Source organism: Sapajus apella, unplaced genomic scaffold (genome assembly GCF_009761245.1).
Source record: "Sapajus apella isolate SASKATOON/1434 unplaced genomic scaffold, GSC_monkey_1.0 scaffold51, whole genome shotgun sequence".
Classification (NCBI taxonomy): domain Eukaryota; kingdom Metazoa; phylum Chordata; class Mammalia; order Primates; family Cebidae; genus Sapajus; species Sapajus apella.
The window spans coordinates 10,689,921-10,710,006 of NW_022436991.1; the positions used below are offsets into that span (position 1 = coordinate 10,689,921).

At 42.1% G+C, this 20,086-nt stretch overlaps 1 protein-coding gene across 1 annotated transcript in view; it reads left to right on the forward strand.

Moving 5' to 3' along the window:
- The first annotated feature begins 225 nt into the window (after window positions 1-225).
- The window catches only part of CACNG3 (calcium voltage-gated channel auxiliary subunit gamma 3), a 104,400-nt gene continuing 84,539 nt past the window's right edge, over window positions 226-20,086 (forward strand). The window contains exon 1 of the mRNA XM_032242969.1: window positions 226-1,712. Within this exon, the coding sequence (XP_032098860.1) occupies window positions 1,502-1,712 (211 nt within the window). The 5' untranslated portion in view covers window positions 226-1,501. The remainder of the gene's footprint in view (window positions 1,713-20,086) is intronic.

Here is a 20,086-nt window from a genome sequence, read left to right on the forward strand (position 1 = left end):
AGTGACTCTCCCACCGTGAATCCGTCACCTCCTTAAATGCAGAGGTGTTAAAATGTATAAGAGGCGTATTCAAAGACCAAAATCTTATACTCTTTTGCCCAAGGTCCCTAATATGTGCATGACAGAGTCCATATACATTTAGCTCCTTCCATCTTTTAGGAATACATGATCATATATATATGAACAGTTCCGGGTCTGATCTGAGCAGGTTGTCTCCGGTGTAAACCAGAGCTCCAGAGAAAGGAGGGTAGACATATTGGTTTGTTTGCTGGGGAACCAAATTGAGACAGACTCTACACAGATGTGATTGTGACAACACTTTTTGCCCGCCTAAGTGAGCCATAGAGCCGTCCCCAGAGCTGCCGGTGCCTTTAAGAAGACTTGGTCTTTCGGGTCTTCTTTTTCCCCAGTGGGCTCCAGTGGTGCCCGCAGCAAACGGCAAACTTGCCTGGCTCATGGGGTGGAAGGGAGGATTGAAGAATGCCTCGCTGGGTGGGTGCTGAGAGAGCGCCAGAGTGCGCTAAGGGCTTCGCTCCCCTTCCCCTTTCCTTAACCCTTCCCAGAGCGGAGGAACCGGGTCGTGCTGCAGCGCCCAGGAGCCAGGGCGCTGACTGCCCTCGGCTCCCGAAACTTTGCGCGGAGAGTGGGCTTGACTGGACAGAGCCGAGCCGGCTGGCTGACCTGGGAAGGAACGGGGGAAGGACGGGTGAAGGAAGACCCTTTAGCACCCCGGGTTTCTACCCGAGGCGGCGGGGTGCAGCTGCAGGAGGGAGCTGTCCCTTCAGCACCACGGACCTTATAGCCTAGGCGTTAGGACGGCGGATGCGGGGCAACAGGCGGGGAGCTGTCCCTTCAGCACCACGGACTCGGCGCCCCCAGTGAAACCAGCCGGCCCCCGCCCCAGGACTCTGTCTTTTCTCCAGTTTGAGCGGGGGTGTCGGGAGCAGGCGGAGAGCTTTCCTGCGAGGCTGTGGAAGCAGTGAACACTCTTCTCAGCGGCTCGCCTCCCAGCAGTGCTATTTTTTGCCATCCGCCCTCACCCCCAGCACACGCGCTCGCACACACACGCACGCACGCACACACACTCACACAGAGACCTCTCTGGATTTCTTTCCCTTGAGTCTCCTGAGGCTGTGAGAAGCCAGGCGCATCTCCAACCGAGCTGGCAGCTCCAGGCTCCGGAGCCATGCCCTGCACGGACCCTCGTCTTTACCAAGCTCCTGAGGAATGAAAGGAACCCAGGGACCCTCAAAAAGCAGCAGTGATGCGGACCAACCCCCCGGAGCCTGCACCCTTCCGAGGGCCATAGGAGACCCAGGGAACTGGAGAGAGCTCCAGACAGGAAATCCCAGCTTTCCCAAAGTCCCTGTGGATGCTGACAAAAGGAGACCTGAATTTTTAGAAGAGCCTGTGCTAGGTTACCCGGCTGCAGAGTGATTTTCCCCTCCGGCACTGACTCTTCCCCTCCAACCCCCAGCCGTCCAGAGTACCATGAAGAATTATGAGGATGTGTGACAGAGGTATCCAGATGTTGATCACCACTGTGGGAGCCTTTGCAGCTTTTAGTTTAATGACCATTGCAGTGGGCACGGACTACTGGTTATATTCCAGAGGTGTGTGCAGGACTAAATCTACAAGTGATAATGAAACCAGCAGGAAGAATGAAGAAGTAATGACCCATTCGGGGCTGTGGAGGACCTGCTGCCTAGAAGGTATTTGCAAATTCCTCTCAATGGCTCTGAATAATCCAGTTTGTGATATTCTCGTGGTTGTTTGGGGGAGATGGAGATGGTGATGAGGAAAGAAGAGTAGTTCAAATTATTGCTGAGAATGTGCAGGTGCACAGACTCTGTTACCAGCAAGACTGACGCCATGTGAGTTAAAGGGGTTGGGTCTTGTTGATTGTTTTTAGTATAAGCTTCATGAGATGAGATTTTGTGACACTCTAGGCAGCTTCTGCAGTTGAGAAAAGTCTTCAAATCCAAAATCCCTAGGCATATTGTAAACTGCTTGAATCTCTGGCTTTAGATGGGGTCTTTAACTCTGCTTAAATTGCATTTTGAAGGGAGGGGGAGGGAGAAGAGGAGGAGTGATAAGAGGAAGGAAGTGAGACGGAGAGAGAGATATCCTGACCTGGTCTGGCACATTCTGAGCTATTTCCTTATTTCTCAACATAGACTTATCAGTTTCTCCTGAGTTCGCTCTAACTAGAAATTGTCATGAACTTTCACTGCCAATCATTAACAGGGTAACATATGTAAACCTCTACTCCCACCCACACCCCATGCACACATTTTAATAAAAATAATCCTTATTGATACATGTTTTATTAGTTTGGATTACAAGAAACTGAAGCCTTGGTATTTTGTATCCACCTGTCTTTATCCCTAAATAATTCCCAAACCCAAAAAAAGATATTATTTCCATGACATTTACAAAAGACTGATTCTCCAAGAATTGCAGTTCATCACTTTTAATTCTAAAAATTAGAGGAGTAACTCTAAATTATAATGAAGCTAGAACAATTTAAAATGTAAAGCCCTTTTTTAGCCTATCATACTATTAAACTTGCTTTCACCACACCAGAAGTCACTCTTAGCACCAATAGGCAGTGCTTAGATATCATTAGGAGCAAATAGAAAGATAAGGAAGAAAATCAAAGCTCTTTGGAGCCTATGTGCCTAAGGGAAGTCACTGGATTAGAGGGGCAGTAAGGGGTTTTCTTAGGCTTCTGAGAAATCTGTGAAGCTTGTCACATTGGTGGGCAAGAAAATCTGGGCTTCCTGTATGGTCCCCTCCCCTGCTTGCCATTGGTTCTTCACACTGCATTCCCACTGGCTGGCATTTGTCAGGGCTTCTTGAGAACTTGCATTTATGTAAATCGCTTAGGAAATCATGCTATGACATCACTTGCCAGTGTAATATTGCATCATTCTCTGGCCTTCTTCCCATGTCCTGACACTTTGAACAACTGCTTTCCTGACCGTAGTGCTACTACAATTGATTCTGTTTCTAACACAAATTTGCAACTGGTGGGAAGCCTAGGTAGGAAAGGGCTACCTTTAACGCATTAAGGATCATGTGAAGTCAGAAGACCTAGTTAATGCTGCAAAGTATCAGTGTGACCTTGGCTAAGACATTTACCCTCTCCAATTCTCAGTTTATTCATCTGAGAAATGATACATTTGGATTAGGTGGTCTTGAATTAACACCATCTAAAGCTTATACTGTAATCAGTATACTGACAGAAATTCTAGAATATTTCCTAAACAATGACAAGAGTCAAATATTTGTGAGCATTTGTGATTGTGTATGGTGAAATCATTTACCTCAGGGAAATTCAATATTTCCCTTTCTTATATTGACTGTAAGGAATTGAATTGTCTTTTGTAAAACTTATTTGGTGGATGCTGTGATATCTACATGATTCCAGAGATGGTATAAAAAATCTAATGTTCCTCCAAGCCAAAAATGGCACATACGTATACTGTGCTTTAGCCATTTTCAATTCTTCTGCCTCTTAGAATCAAACCTGAGAATGCACAATTAAACACAAAGTTTAACTTCCCTCATTATGGTCTGTGAGAAAACGTACCTATAAGAGCAAAGGCAGGACCTAGAATTTCTGAACCCTTGCTAAGAATTTCTCAACTGATGGTTTCACTTTTCTCTAATGTCATGTCCTACACCCACAGTTTGAGCAAGGAATTGAAACCCCACCCAGGCATTCTGTAGGCTTAATGGGAGAAGTGAGAAATTGCATCAAGAAGGAATTGGATGAATTGAAGACATATCCTTGGGCAGGTGAATTCTATTGAGAAAATGTGTTGCAATCCCCATACAACTTGACCCGGCTTTTTTGTTGTTGTTGTTTAATTTTTTGAAGTGTTAAGTACGGTAAGATGCACAAATCACAATGAACCACAATAAAATATTAGCTGTGACTGTACCCATGTAATCAACACCCAGATGGGCCCTGGCTAAAATTTGAAGCCAAGATTTGTCATAATATACCAAACACATCAGGTGTTTGAGGAATATTCAGGAGCCTTTGATTCCTGCATTGGAAGACACATGCAGTTGGTAGTATCCAACCTGGGCATTTCCATCCTCTGCTAGAATGAAGATGGACAGTCCTTTCCCATTCAGTATTTCTTACCTACCCCAGAGCTGCATCATCCTCATTTTCTGGTCCTTTAAGTGTCAAAGGAAAACTGGGAGGATTTTTTAGCTCCATTTTCTTAGAGATCAAATTAGAAAAGTTAATTCTTCCATATTTTTTTAAAGATCCATGAGGCAATGTGATTATTTTATCTAAAAGAAGAGAATGCCAAGGAGAACATGACAGCTGTCTGCAAATATCTGAAGGGCTGTCATATGAAAGAGAGATTTGAAATGTTCTGTGTGGCCTCAAGGAGGTGGAAGTAGGAGCTAGAGGAAAATAGTTTTTACCTCCATATAAAAAACTATCAAATGTGGAATGGGAAGCTTTTGGAGTCTTGTAACATCAAAGATGTTCAAGAATAAGGAAACTACATCGATTGTTTCGCAGCTTGGCTGGTCATCAGATTCTCATGAGGAGATTTAAAATTTTTTAGATCATCAGGGGCTTCACAACTAGATCTCCTGCTTCCATATGTCTGAGGTAGACCACAAAAATCTGACTTTTCTAAAGGTGCTCCAAGCAATTATGATGGTAAAGCCAACATGTATTGATATTTGCACTGGGGCTGAGGCTGACTATGTGTTTTAAGGATGATCATGTCACTCGAGGAGGAGAAGGATGTTTCCAGTTTTCCTTTCTATAACCTACCTACTTAGTTATAGTAAGGTTTTTTTTTATAACCTACTTCGTTATAGTTAGGTTATAGAAATGAAAACTGGAAACATCCTTCTCCTCCCTGAGTGACAGGATCACTCAAATCAAGTTTACCTTGTAGCTGAATTTGGACCATGGGCTGCCAGTTTTGAGCCTTATAAATTACCTAAATGGCACTTTTAATCCAAATTTCTGCTATTTTTATATCTGATTCCTGAATTACTCTTTGTTAGTCAATAATCAGTTTTTCAACTCCTTAAAAAACCTACTAAGAAAAGATAATGTAACCTATCGGAATATCCCTTGCATTTAGCACTTACTATGTGCTCACACTGTTCCAAGAATTTTGAAAAATACCTCTTTCATCTTCAAAGGAGCTCAATGGTATAAGTACTATTATTACCCTCATTTTACAGATGAGGAAATTGAGGGCTGGGAAATTTACATAACTTGCCCAAGGTCACACACCCCAACTCGGCAGGCAATACTTAACATTAGTCGTGCTGCCTCTCTGAGCATTTGCTAGAGAACATTAATTTATGCTTCAGTGGGTAGTCTGCTACTGGTACAAACATTAACTTGTGAAAATGCCCAGACACATGGGTTTTTCCATTCAGAAGTCCCAAATCTCAGAACACTCAGCATGCCTGTGTGGTGTCGGCAGGGACGCAGGAGCCACCAGACACACACAAACTCAGAGGCAGCAAAGGACACGCTTTGAATGGAAAGACAATCGACCTGTGTAGAGACACCCACACTGGAAAACCAACACGAATGCCTGACTCATTATCTGGAAAGCACGGGAGGTGCTCACAAAGTAGAGCCCTAACCTGCTTCATGTTTTCAACAGTGGCCTGTGAATTTGAATGAGAACATGTTCAATATGTGACTCTCTCATTAAGAAAACCTTTTGACGTCCTAGAGACAATCAAAGCGATGTATTTAGATAGCAGAAAGACAACCAGGCTACTAGTGAGGAACCCTGAGTGTTCATCCAATTTCCATCACTAACAGTTAACTGTGAACTAACAATGAATTGTAAATGCTCTTTTCCCTCTTTGGACCTCAGTTTACCCAATTCTAAAATGAGAGCTTTAGATAAAATTAGGGAGTAACAAATCCAAATGTTCGTGTAGATGAAGCAGCTAATGTAAAATGTGAAACAAGCATTTCCCAACCCTGTTAACTCAATTCCAAACAGGTTTGGAGGTAGGTAACAGTAGACTTGAGAAGATGTATGGTAACTGGAGCTTGGTCTCAGTGTGGGGCAATAGGGGGTGGTGAGGACTGTGGCAAACTAGAAAGCACAAGCCCCATCTGAAGGATGGTTATTACTCGCTTGAGTCGATTTTTGCCTTGGAGAAACAGACACCAAGTGTGACCCAATATTTCAAGTAAAGAAAAGCCAGATGTAAAATCACTTGATTTTTAAAATGCAGGTAACTCTTTCAACTTTTTAAGAATATGATACTAGTCAAACCAAATTTACCTTGTAGCTGAATTTGGCCCATGGGCTGCCAGTTTTCAGACTTGTAAATTATCTAAATGGCACTTTTAATCCAAATTTCTGATATTTTTATATTTGATTCTTGAATTACTCTTTATTAGTCAATAATCACTTTTTTAATTTGTTAAAAAATACTAAGAAAAGAAAACCTACTTGTTTAGGATTTTAGGACAGGGAACTTAAAGTTATGGAAAAAGAGGTTTAATAACTGGTATTTCTGCTACAGATGGGCCAGGATGACATCAAACATCTGGCTGAAAAACCGGAAAAAAAAATTAGCCAGTCATTAGATGTTCTCCCATATTTCCAAATCTCCAGATGGTTTATTTTTTCAGCCAGATGGGGTTCCAGCATTATTTATGTGTTTGGAAACCTTCAGAGAAGCTGCAAGTATGTGGTTGAGGATGGAGGTGAGGAAAAGACATACCATTCATTAATTATTCTCTACATGACAAGCCCTGTGCTAGGTGCTTTTGTACCTGTTAACTCATACTTTTCTTATCTCCTGTCTCCCCCCAAGTATAATATAGAATCTGTAAGAATGGGGATTCTTGTCTGTTGGGGCACCACTCTACTTCTAAAACTTAGAAACAGTACCCAGTCATCACTTCTGCAACTGCAGTCCTAGATTTAATGCTGCGCCCTCCCTTAGATATGGGTTCAGAAGGTGTTGGAGTTCTCTTACTCTCTTGCCTACTCCTGACCTTCTCCCAGTTCCTTTTTCTGTATTCTTCCTCCTTGTCACTAAAGCCTGAGAGATAGATGGAAGAGAGAAGTGGGCTGGAGCCTTAAGGCAGGATAGGAATGAGTGACTCTGACTGAGTTTGGGGGCTGAGTCAGGATTGGGCAGGTGATAGAGGCTGGAGTATTAACATGACTAATAGACAGAATGTGTCCGTAGCACAGCACTGGTTGTTAAAATACTTCCCTATGTCTTAATAAACAATGTTTGGCCCAAGTCTTTCACCAACTCCCCACCACTACTGCACCCACCTTAGCTCTTCCTGGAGCCTCTCAGATCCATTAAATAAAGAGTGAAGACCTGGCCCAGCAGATATCATCATGACCTTACTCCGGCCCTACAAAACCATTCATTCTGATTGTCTGGTCTTGTGTCCTGTTGGCTGTTAAATGTTTTAAATCTCATTCCTAATTGTATCATCATTGGTGGAAAGAACTTACTCCTCTTCTTTCTTCCTCAAACCCAATATTCTACCTGACTCTGGGATTCCACCTATTTTAGGAAGTAGACACCTTGAAAATTTTTTCATTTGTTTCATTCTCTGAAATTTTATCTTGCGGATTAGGTTAAAGTCAAGTGACCTTAATTCCAAGGTTGGGTGACCAGTGCGGGTTATTTGTATGGATAGCTAGTGTGTGTCAAGAAAAAAATAAAACAAGAAATTAGGCAAAAAGATGACTGTGTTCTTTTAATGTTTACATAGAGCACAGCGAATCAAATTTACCCAAGGGGGTCATCTGACCCTCTGGGGAAATGTAACTTTGATTGACTTAGCTTTCATTACAGATTCAAGCCTAGTTGTTATATAGTTAGATATTTACTTGTAGAAAACTGGGGAAATGCGTATATTTTTGTTCAGTAGATGTGCACATAATTTTCATTAATTAGAGGAGATAACCCCAAATGTTGTGGATTTATTCTCTCCTCTCCTGAGTATCAATCAGTTTTATATTAATTTAACGATCTTACTTCAAAATTTTTTCACTAAAAAAATAGAACATTCTCCTTTGAACCAATTTTGTCATTTTGCTGGTTTCCTCATTGCTGAGTTGAACAAAATTTGACATGAGCGCACTATGTATTTTAGGAGAATTATGTTTTTAATAATTTAAAATTTATACTTTGACATATGGAAGCACCCCTCAATTAAAACAATGTTTCTGAGGTTAAACAAAGGCGTAGAAAACCCCAAGGTTGTCTTAATTTTCTCCTATCTTATAATCCTACCTCAGCACACTTTTTCAATGTAGGAACAAATAGGCCCTTACTAAGTTAATGAAAGACCACAGAGAATATGGGATATAGCAGGGGCTTTGGGAGCAGGTGGACCTGGGGATTGTGTGGATCCTGTTATTTACCGACTGTGAGACCTTGAAAGTTGCCTACCCTCTGAGTGTTAGTTTACTAATCTGTGAAATGGGGAAATAAAAGTAGCAGGTGCCTTCAACCCTTGCTGTTTTAGTTCTTGTGCTTCCTTCATTTCTTCTGACTTCTAAATAACATGTTGACCATTAGTACTTGATTTATACATTTCTACGCAAGATACATTTGCTAAGACAAACGATAAGTTAGCCTTCTTATACAAGTTCTCCCCTTCCTCCCAATACCGTTAGTTCCTCAGTGAGGTACCTGTGGCCCCAAGAAGAATCATCCATAATGATTGAGGGCTGGACTGGACATTTGCTTAAGCAGCTCATGTGTCCACCTCAGCAAGGGTCTTGGAGGGAACAACAGAGCTAGGAGGAGGCATGAGAGTGGAGCAGCCTGTTTGGAATGGTGAAGTTCTGTGTGTGGATTGGATGTGGCAGTGGGTAGCTGGGCTGCCACCATTGTGTTCATATCTCACCCGAGAGAGCAGCTCATTAGCCAGGAAGACCCTAACCCGGGCTGTACAGTTTGTGAAGATTGCCCTATACGAGGCTGCTTGGCCGAGGGGTCGAGTAGGGGCTGAGAGTCAGCCCATGCTCCACTGACCAAACCAGGCACCTTGGTTCAGAACTGAGTCCACTCAAAGGGAGGAGGGTCTATAATAAATGTCCACAGGGTACTGTATGCATCAACCACAGTCTCAGCAACATGGGGTTGTATGTTTTCAGTGGAAAGAGCCATGCAGTGGAAAAGACTAGACCGGAGTCAGAGATTCCACATCAGGAAAGGAAGTTGCAATGGAAAGGTGCCATAGGACCCTCCAATAACCAATGCATGTGACTCCACAAGACATTCAGCACGCAGATGCCTGCTACGCAGAGTGCCTGGCCGTTGATGTTAGCCAGAGAAGCAGTGACAGCAAACAAGAAAGGTTTATAGCCTCGCCCAGCTAAGTGATGTGGCAGATTGGCCTTTTCTTTCTTCCTGCTCACTGAGGAACACACATACAGAAGGTGCTAGAATCTAAAGGAAAAAGGAGCAGGGACAGTGATTTGAATTCAACATGCAATTTGAAATGTTAGGCAGAACTGGAAGTCTTAACGACCAAAAGTGACTGGGAAGTTATGAAATCTGCCTAAACTATCTTTAAGAAAATGAAGGATTTGGGCCGGACGCAGTGGCTCACACCTATAGTCCCAGCACTTTGGGAGGCTTAGGTGGGTGGATCACAAGGTCGAGAGATCGAGACCATCCTGGTCAACAAGGTGAAACCCCGTCTCTAGTAAAAATACAAAATTTAGCTGGGCATGGTGGTGCGTGCCTGTAGTCCCAGCTACTCGGGAGGCTGAGGCAGGAGAATTGCTTGAACCCAGGAGGCGGAGGTTGCAGTGAGCCGAGATCGCGCCATTGTACTCCAGCTTGGGTAACAAGTGAAACTCTGTTTCAAAAAAACAAAAAAACAAACAAACAAAAAGAAAATGAAGGATTTGAAATAACATAGTTGAAAGCTAAACTAAAACTTATGCATGTTTATATCCCACTAAATTGAGACACATCAATAAACATAAATAATGTCATCGTCCTTTGTCTCAGAAATTTTTAACAGTTGAAAACTCTGCAGGGCATGGTGGCTCACACCTGTAATCCCAGCACTTTGAGAGACCAAGGTGGGTGGATCACTTGAGTCCCGAAGTTTGAGAACAGAGTGGGCAACATAGTGAGACCCCATCTCTGCAAAAAAAAATACAGAAGTTAGTCAGGTGTGCTGACATGCTTTTGTAGTTCCAGCTGCTCAGGAGGCTGAAGTGGGAGGATCACTAGAGTCCGGGAGATTGTGGTTGCAATGAGCTGAGATCATGCCACTGCACTCTGGCCTGGGGTGAAGAGTGAGACTCTGTGAAAGAAAGAAAAAAAAGGAAAGGGGAGGAAAAGAAAGGAAAGGAAAGGAAAAGAAAAGAAGGAAGGAAAGAAAGGAAAGGAAAGGAGAGGAGAGGAAAGGAGAGAAGGAAGGGAGGGGGGAGGGAGGGAGGAAGGGAGGGAGGGAGGGAGGAGGAAGAAAGAGAAAGAAAGAAAGAAGAAAAGGAAGGAAGGAAGGAAGGAAGGAAGAAAGAAAGAAAGAAAGAGAGAGAGAGAGAGAGAAGAAAGAAAGAAAGAAGAAAGAAAGAAAGAAAGAAAGAAAGAAAGAAAGAAAGAAAGAAAGAAAGAAAGAAAGAAAAGAAAAGAAAGAAAGGAAGGAAGGAAGGAAAGAAAAAGGAGAGAGAGCAAGAAAGAAAGAGAGGAAGGAAGGGAGGGAGGGAGAGAAGAAGGGAGGGAGGAAAGAGGGAAAGAAGGAAGCCCAGTGGTGTATAGATATGTTATGATCTGTAGCTATATCTCAGGGCTTGACAAACTATGATGAGGCCAAATTCAGCCCATTGCCTGCTTCTGGACAGCCCATAGCTAAAAATATTTTGTGTATCTTAAAGGGTTGAAAAATTAAGTAATATTCAATAATATTTCATGACACATAAAAAGATATAAAATTCAAATAACAGCATCCATAATCCTAAATGTTGCCAATAAAAAATTTGTAGAAACTTGGTTTTGGCTGGGCATGGGGGCTCACGCCTGTAATCCCAGCACTTTGAGAGGCTGAGGTGTGTGGATCATGTCAGGAAATTGAGACCATCCCAGCCAACATGGTGAAGCCCTGTCTCTACTAAAAATACAAAAAAATTAGCTGGACGTGGTGGCATGCACCTGTAGCCCCAGCTACTCGGGAGGCTGAAGCAGGAGAATCACTTGAACCCAGGAGGCGGAAGTTGCAGTGAGCCAAGATCGCTCCACTGTACTGCAGCCTGGGTGATGGTGCTAGACTCTGTCTTAAAAAAAAAAAAAAAAAAGAAAAAGAAATTTGTTTTCTTTCTTGTCACTTATCTATCTATATATATACATATTTATATATCTATATATCTTACAATTTCTTGTCATTTATATATACTCAATTTTGCTGCTTGGCCTGCAAAGCATGAAATATTTACTATTTTGCCTTTTCCAGAAAAAGCAAAGTTTGCCAAACCCTGCTATATATCTCACTGCAGAGACATGTAGGAATCTATAATAACACTCTATTTCTAGAATGATTCTTTGTTTTCCCAAGAGTTTTGAATTGCTTTTCTTTTTTCCTTGTACCATCTGCCTTTATCACAGACCCTTCATGTAATCAGATATTCTTTCTTTCCCAGAGAACTCCCACATAGTTCTGATTTTCCCTTCTCTCACAGCATCCAGGAAAATGTAGTCCCTGGCCAGGTACACAGGAACAGTATCTTCGAGGGCTGACAAAAGAAGAAAGCTTTGGGAGCCAGCATTTCTACCAGCAGTAAAAAAAGGAACACTCTAGATAAGTTTGACAGCAGACTCCATAAAACAAGGTTACTCGGTGGGTGGCCCACAACAGGCAGCTGGTGTTGGGAGTCTAGGTACGAACACTGTGCCATGTAGCTCCATGGATGAGGTTCAGTATGCTCATGAAACTTCATGAAAATACATGAATGGGCACTTCTGTGAAAGAGTCTCATACTCCAAAATGTTACAAGTCACAAAGATAGATCTTAGAACAGAAGTGAAACAGAGAATGATACTTAGGGCCATTCAAACATAGATGGTAATCAAAGGTATGACAGTACACAATAAATGCCAGAGAAGCATAAGGAAGACAGAGGGAAAATGACACCCTAAGTAGCACCCACATTTATGGACAAAGAACAGAGGAGCCAGTGAGAATCTGGAAGAGCAGAGATAAAGGAGGAGAAGGAGAATTCAGGATTTGACTAGCATTTTGTGGGCCTGCTGAAGCTTTTTCCAAAATGATACAGATGAAAAACAATGACTACTACTAGAAGCCCTCCAGCCTAAGAGAGCTCTCTCAAGGCAGGAACCCCACGTGTAGCCTCTTTCCCGGGTTTGCATGAGATGGCTCACTTCCAGGGCAAGTCTGCCCTTCCTGGGATCAGTCAGCCCATGAAATGCTGTTATGGATCCTGGGGGCTGCTTCCAAGGAAGCTGGAGAGGGAGAGCATGGACCATGAGAACACCAGAAACAGGTGCCAAGTAACTAGGAGAAAGAATTATTTTTAATTTCTTAATTTTTACTTTTTAAAATCGTTTTCAGACACGGTCTTGCTCTATTTCCCAGGCTGAAGTTCAGTGGTGCAGTCAGAGCTCACTGCAGCCACCACCTTCTGGGCTCAAAGGATTCTCCCACCTCAGCGCCCTAAGTAGATGGGACTACAGGCACATGCCACCATGCCTGGCTGTTTTTTAAATCTTTTGTAGAGATGGGGTCTGACTACGCTGGCCAGCATGGTCTCCAACTCCTGGGCTCAAGTAAGTCTCCCGCCTTGTCCTCCCAAAGTGCTGTGATTACAGGTGTGAACCACTGTGCCTTACCTAGAAAAAATAATTAAAAGCTAACACTTAACAAACACCTTCTATGTGCCTAGCAACAATTATTGTGGTAGACTGCACATTCATTTGTTTGTTTTTTAGATAGAGTCTTGCTCTGCTGCCCAGGCTGAAGTGCAGTGGTATGATCTCAGCTCACTGCAACTCTGCTTCCTGGTCTCAAGTGATTCTCCTTCCTCAGCCACCCAAGTAGCTGGTACTACGGACGTGCACCATACGTCCAGCTAATTTTTTGCATTTTTAGTAGAGACAGGGTTTCTCCATGCTGACCAAGCTGGTCTCGAACTCCTGGCCTCAAGTAATCCACCTGCCTTGGCCTTCTAAAGTGTTGGGATTACAGGCGTGAGCCACCGCTCCTGGCCTCATTTCTGGGCCAGACCTTGTGCATTTATTCATTTATTTAACCGACATATGCTAGATGCCAGGCACTCTTCTAAGGATGCACTTTACAATTATTATTTAACTCTCCTGATTTCTTTGAGAGATAGATACTACTATTACCTCCATTTTGCAAACTGCATATGATTAGTAAAGGCTGGGCTGGAATTTAAACTGTACCTTCTTCTGTTACTCATTAACTGTATTCTGGGCCCTTGGGTAAACCCTTAGCATAAACAGGCTCAACTGAGCCTCATCATAGTCCTGTCTACTGCTAATTGTTCTGTATTACGAGCAAGGAGATGAAGGCTCAGAGAGGTAAAGTAGCTTGCACAAGATCACTCTGCTAGGTGGTGGCAGGACTGAGATATAAACCACAGCCTCACTTTAACCACCACAGCATACTGCCTTAACTTAAGGACCCAGGCTGGTGGGTTGGGTCTCTTCCAACATGCTCAATCCTGTATCAAGGAGAGCTTGGCGTCAATCAGAGGCTCTGAACCACTCAACGACTGGAGATATTGTGAAAAATAATTCACCCAATCTCTGCCAATTCTGATACCAAATCCAGAAAGCAAAGTCAAGGAAAATAAATGGTAAAGCCAATAAAATTGAAACATTGTAGCACTAGGCCGTGAAGAAATACCACCTCTGGTGATCAAATGTAAATTTTTCTTTAAAAAGGGAACACTAATGATTTGGAAGTGAGAAGAACAGGGAGTCTGATGGGATGCAGGTGGGCAAATGATTTGAGGTTCTCACATCTTCCACGTTGGAGTTGAGGTGTTTGCCAACATGGCGATGGCATCAGGTCCAGGGCTATTCTGCCTCCCGAAGAGTAAACTTGAGCACATTATTTATTTGACTTCTTTGGGCTTTAAACTGAGTCAGACAAGAGTCAACCCTACCCTCGCCCTCACCTCTGGGTTTGCGGTTCGAATGACTCTGCAACATAGGTGATGAGAATCTACAGCCAGGTTCTCATGCAGCTCTCAGACAGCCAAAACCATCTTTGAAAGGCACCAGACTTGCAATAGACAAATGTATCACCAGGCCTGGTTTTTGCCAGCCTTTGACTTGAGTGGGCCAGGAATGGGTATCTAGGATGAGATTTGGGCAGGCAAGGCCCAACACCATCTATCCACCTTTTAGCCTGCAGGTTGTAGGAAATGCTATCAGATATCTTGTTGCCACCCAAAAAACCATCCGCCACATTTCTCTGAACCAGCAGCCTAGAACCAGAGCCTGGTGTATAGTAGATGTTCAATAAATATACCTTGAAGTTTTGCCAGAAGGAAGATAATTCAATTATCTTAAGCTTCTCCTAGTGAACCTATACTAATCCCTGACAATTACTGTTTTGCTCTTAAGTGCTTACAAATTACCCTATTAATAATATATCCTATAATTCCAGCTAAAATTGTTTACAATTCAGCAGTCTGTAGTTTGAGAGAGACTAGCTCTCCAGTCTTGAAAATCTCAGCTGGGTGCAGTGGCTCACACCTGTGATCCCAGCAGTTTGGGAGGCCAAGGTGGGTGGATCACTTGAGGTCATAAGTCCAAGACCAGCCTGGCCAACATGGTGAAACCCCATCTCTACTAAAAATACAAAAATTCGCCGGGCATGGTGGTGGATGCCTGTAATCCCAGCTACTCGGAAGGCTGAGGTGGGAGAATAGCTTGAACTCAGCAGACAGAGGTTGCAATGAGCTGAGATCACACCATTGCACTTCAGTCTAGGCAACAGAGAGAGACTCCATCTCAAAAAAAAAAAAAGAAAAAAGAAAAGAAAGAAAGAAAGAGAGAGAGAAAGAAAGAAAGAAAGAAAGAAAGAAAGAAAGAAAGAAAGAAAGAAAGAAAGAAAGAAAGAAAGAGAGAAAGAAAAGAAAATCTCAGTATTATTTGTCCATTTTTTTTTCCATTTTATCCTTGAAGATTATCTAGAGTAGTTCAACAGTCTCGTTTTAAAATTCCCTCAATATCCTGGGTGCAAACTCAGGGAAAGAAAAAAGAAAATACATGTGTGGACATATTGTGCACAAATCCCACAGACACTGTTTCTATTCCTTGTGGCTAAGAGTCTATATATATATTTGGTCACCTGCACATTTAGGAAGTGGAATTTCCACCACTCTATATTCTGTACCATATGCTGTTTGACATCATCCATAGCTGCCCTGGAATACGATAATATCTACCTGCTAAATTAAAGTGATCCACAAAACCATGTTGAGGTAACTGCTGAGGTGCCTTCCATCACCTCATCCATTACAAAAGTCTACTGTCACCTGCAGAAATTGGTTTTGGCATAGAGCATTTAATATAGATGTATATTTACAAATCATTTTACCCTTTGCAAATTACAGGACAGCAGAACCAATTAGCTGTTTATCAGCTTAACATGCCCTAAAATATGTATTACCAAGTAAGTCCTGAATTTTCAAAATGTTACTTTTCGCCAAAGATGAGTCTGGCAGGCAATCAAAATGCTCTAGGTGTTTGGAGAAAAATAAAAAAGATCAAATCAAGAGGCAATGATGTTAATCTGAGCCAAAGGTCTGCTGCGCAGCATAATAATTGCTCTTTTCTGCTTTTTCACTCTTTGGTGAGTGATGGCTTAGCTCCTGAGCAGGTGGGAGATGGCAGGGGTTGGGTTCCTAATAAGATCTGGACCAAGGAAATCAGGTCTGGACCAACCTAGGATGTTTTTCCAGTTAGAGTCCCTGGGGCTCAGCTGCAGTGACAGCTCATTGGCTTAAGAAACAGAAAAATCTTAGCATAGCACAGTGGACTTCTTCCAAATTATCCTAAAGCAGAGAAGGTGTGTTAGGGTGGGTGAGGATGAAATTGTAAACGGTGTGGCCAAGGTAGGCTTCCCTGAGAAGGTGACATTTAAGTCAAAATATGAAGGAGGTGAGAAGCAAAGCCAAGTGGCTCACTGGGGGAAGGGCATTCTAGGCAGATGGATCAGCAAGCGCAAAGGATTGGAACAGGAAATGTGCCTGGGGTGTTCGAGGGGGCCAACGTGGTTGAAGTGGGGGAGTGAGGAGGAGAGAAGCAGATCAGTTTAGGATACTGCAGGCCAGGTCATGCAGAGCTCTGAAGGGAATTGTAAGGACTTTGACTCTTTTTTTTTTTTATTGCATTTTAGGTTTTGGGGTACATGTGAAGAACATGCAAGATTGTTGCATAGGTACACACATGGCAATGTGGTTTGCTGCCTTCCTCCCCTTCACCTATATCTGGCATTTCTCCCCATGCTATCTCTCCCCAACTCCCCACCCCCCGCTGTCCCTCCCCTATTTACTCCCAACAGACCCCAGTATGTAGTGCTCCCCTCCATGTGTCCATGTGTTCTCATTTTTCAACACCCACCTATGAGTGAGAACATGCGGTGTTTTATTTTCTGCTCTTGTGTCAGTTTGCTGAGAATGATGGTTTCCAGGTTCATCCATGTCCCTACAAAGGACACGAACTCATCATTTTTGATGGCTGCATAATATTCCATGGTGTATATGTGCCACATTTTCCCTGTCCAGTGTATTGACTCTTAATGAACTGGAAGCCTCTGAAGGATTTTGAGCCCAAGATTGGCATGCTCTTGAGTTCACCATGTCTGAGTCTTCTTCTCAACTGCACGATTTGCTGCTTGACAGGGAGAGTACTTTGTCCTGTGACCTCCCTTGCTTCCCTCAGGCAAGTACAGCTCTAGACTTTTAACACTTTTGCCTTGCCCTTCTCTATGACTGGGTGCAGTGAGGTAGCACCTTATCAGCACTGTCTTCCTTCTTTCGCTGAGGACAAGTCCATGGTCCCTTATTATTTTTCAGTATTTTATTTCTCATTGTGGAAAACTAGGTTTTTTTTTTATGCCAAAATAATTTATTAATTTGTCATTCTGCTAAAAAGTGACAGATACAAAATTTTTGGCCCCAAACCCATGATTTTTCCCCATTTTGCTACACTGTCTCCCAGTCAAAAAAGCTGAGGAGTTGGTGGAGCCAGACAGACTGTAGGACAGACAAAGAAATGGAGGGTGAGACTGGTAGAGGCTACTTTCATCCTGGCATTAAGAGGACATGAAAATGAAGATTTAAGGAAACTAGAAATTCTCATCTGCAATATATACAAATGAATCTCTTATGTAGTTTTACTTTAATCTAGCTCTTACTGGATAGCTGTGGCTGAATGAACTTTGGAAATTAAACTCTGCTGCTTAAATATGCTTTGTTTTTAAAAATGACGTTGAAGTAGAAGTTTCTAGTCCTTGCCAAATCTTGCAAAGCTCCTGGAATCATCATTCCTGCTAGGAATCCCCTTCCCAACTCACAGATTCTCACCTTTCATTAGCTCAGTCTGGCATTTCCTCCTGTGCATCTTCCCCTTCTCAACCTACAGATCCAACAAGAGATGCAAAGTGACTGATTTGTATCTGGTGGGACCTCCAGCTTGAATTCCTTGCACCAGATGTACTTATTGAGCAGCTACTATGTGCTAGACACTGTGTTAGGTCCTGATGATTTAGCAGAAAATAAGGCAGACATGATTCCTGTCTTTGGTAAGCTCACAACTGTGTAGGAAAGATGCTGATGGAGCGCACCCAGGTGAGCAGGGGAGAGGCTCTTGTAGCAGAGAGTGTCAGGTCCTAGATTAGTCAATGGCAGGCGTATCACATAAGTGTTCTCTTAGGGCTTGTGAGTCCTCAAGGTGCTCCTGGCCGACAGTTGGTGCTAAAAACATATTTTCTAAACATGCAAAAAGGATTGTGAAGCATACACAGAGGAGAACTGACCTCTTCAAGTACTCTGAGCTGGAATAGAAATGAGCTCAGAGATCTTGGTTTCTTATCTTTAAGCAAAGGGGAAAGAGAACATGAAAACAGCCTACCCCTAAAAATCCATGAAGGCACACTGAGTGATTATACATTTTTTCTCTCTCTCTTTTTCTTATCTTTAATTTAAAAAGAAAGAAAGAAAGAAAGAAATCCTGGATAATTTATTATTATATTCTTTCAAGTGGTATATTTTTCCTATTGTATTTGTTAATTGAAACACTTTTTACAACATGAAAGTAATACAAAAACATATTCTCAATATAGAGGTTTAAAACAAAACAGACAAGAATGTTTCCTTTGTACCCTCACTATAAACTCATCTCCTTTCCCCAAAATGACAGCTACTTCTAGTTGGTAAATAGCCAAAAAAATCTCTCTCTCTCTCTCTCTCTCTTTTTTTTTTTTTTCTCTACCAAGTCAAAGAGACTAGGAAGTGTGCATTTTTTCTCTTCCAGTTCACATTCTTCATGAGTCACTCCACACTTTTGAATAATTATCTTACAATTTACTAGACGTTTAATCATGCACATTATTTTATTTTTATTTTTGTCGTGTAAGTTGAACTTAGATTTTTTTTAACTTGCCATTTATTTTTCAGTTAATAAAGTGTCCTAGAGATCTTTCTACACTTATCTTACAATTTATTAAGACATTTAATCATACACATTTTTATATTATTTTGTTTTATTTTTGTTAGATAAGATGAACTCCAAGTTTCTCTTCAAAGAATCAGTATGTCGGTATGTTCAGCTCTCTTATTCTTTAATTCTTCATTTTAAAGTTTAACTTCCTGGTTCTCTTTGCCCCCTTGGCTCTAGTTTCAGTAAACAACTATCCTGCCAGTTCTAATCAGTAGTTCACATCTGTTCCCCTAGTCATCTGCTTTGACCTGAGTCCTCCCTGGTCACCTGCTCTGACCTGTTCTGTAACCATTCTTCCCACCAAACTACCCACCCCACCACTCTGGCTCATACTCCTGCTCTCTTTAAAATAGTCAATCAGAATTAGCTTAGACTGTGCAGTCTAACCCTAGCCAATAGGGAAACAACACAGCAGTAGGGCCTACCTACATCAGGAATAAGAACCCCTTCCCCTTCCTTGTCCAGGTGAGCACTCACCATTGCTCCATCTGTGAGACACGCCCTTCTTTAGAAGTAAATTGTCTTGCTGAGAAAATTTATTTTCAAGTGCTACTTCTTCTGTGGCACAGAAAATTTACATATAACATTTTTTGTCAGGAAAATTGAATTTATGAGATTTTTTTTTCAACTTGCCATTTATTTTTCATTTTAAAAAGATCCTAGAGATCTTTCTGCATTAGTAGAGAAGTCCACTTTGTTCTTTTTGGTGCCTGTTTAGTACTTTGAAGCATTAATTGCTTTTCAAAAATTTTATTTTAAGTTCAGGGGTACCTATGCAGGGTTGTTACGTAGGTAAACTTGTGTCATGGGGGATGTATTGTACAGATTATTTCATCACTCAGATATTAAGCCTAGTACCCATTTGGTTATTTTTCCTGATCTTTTCCCTCTTCCCACTCTCCACCCTCCAATAGGCCCCAGTGTGTGTTGTTCTCCTCTATGTGTCCATGTATTCTCATCATTTAGCTCCCATTTATCAGTGACAACATGCAGTATTTGGTTTTCTGTTCCTCATGCACACTATTTTAAACATCAAATCATATGGAAGGGATTTTCATGAGAAGCATCCACATGAGAGATACTGCTCTCTTCCCACCCTGAGTCCTATTGCCCAGAGGAAGCTTTTTGAAACCATTTTTATTTGGTTCTTCTGGTGGTTACATCTTTATCTTTAAATAATATGTTCATTCCTCTATTTCTTGATTTATAATCTATTGGCTTTCTGCCATGATAGGTGAGAATTTAGCTAACTCACTCCTCCCTCTGTATTGGTTAGCTTTCTAATTTTTAAAAATAACTTACATCTTCATTTCTTTTTTTCATTCACCTTGTATAGGCTGTCTTAGCTTCC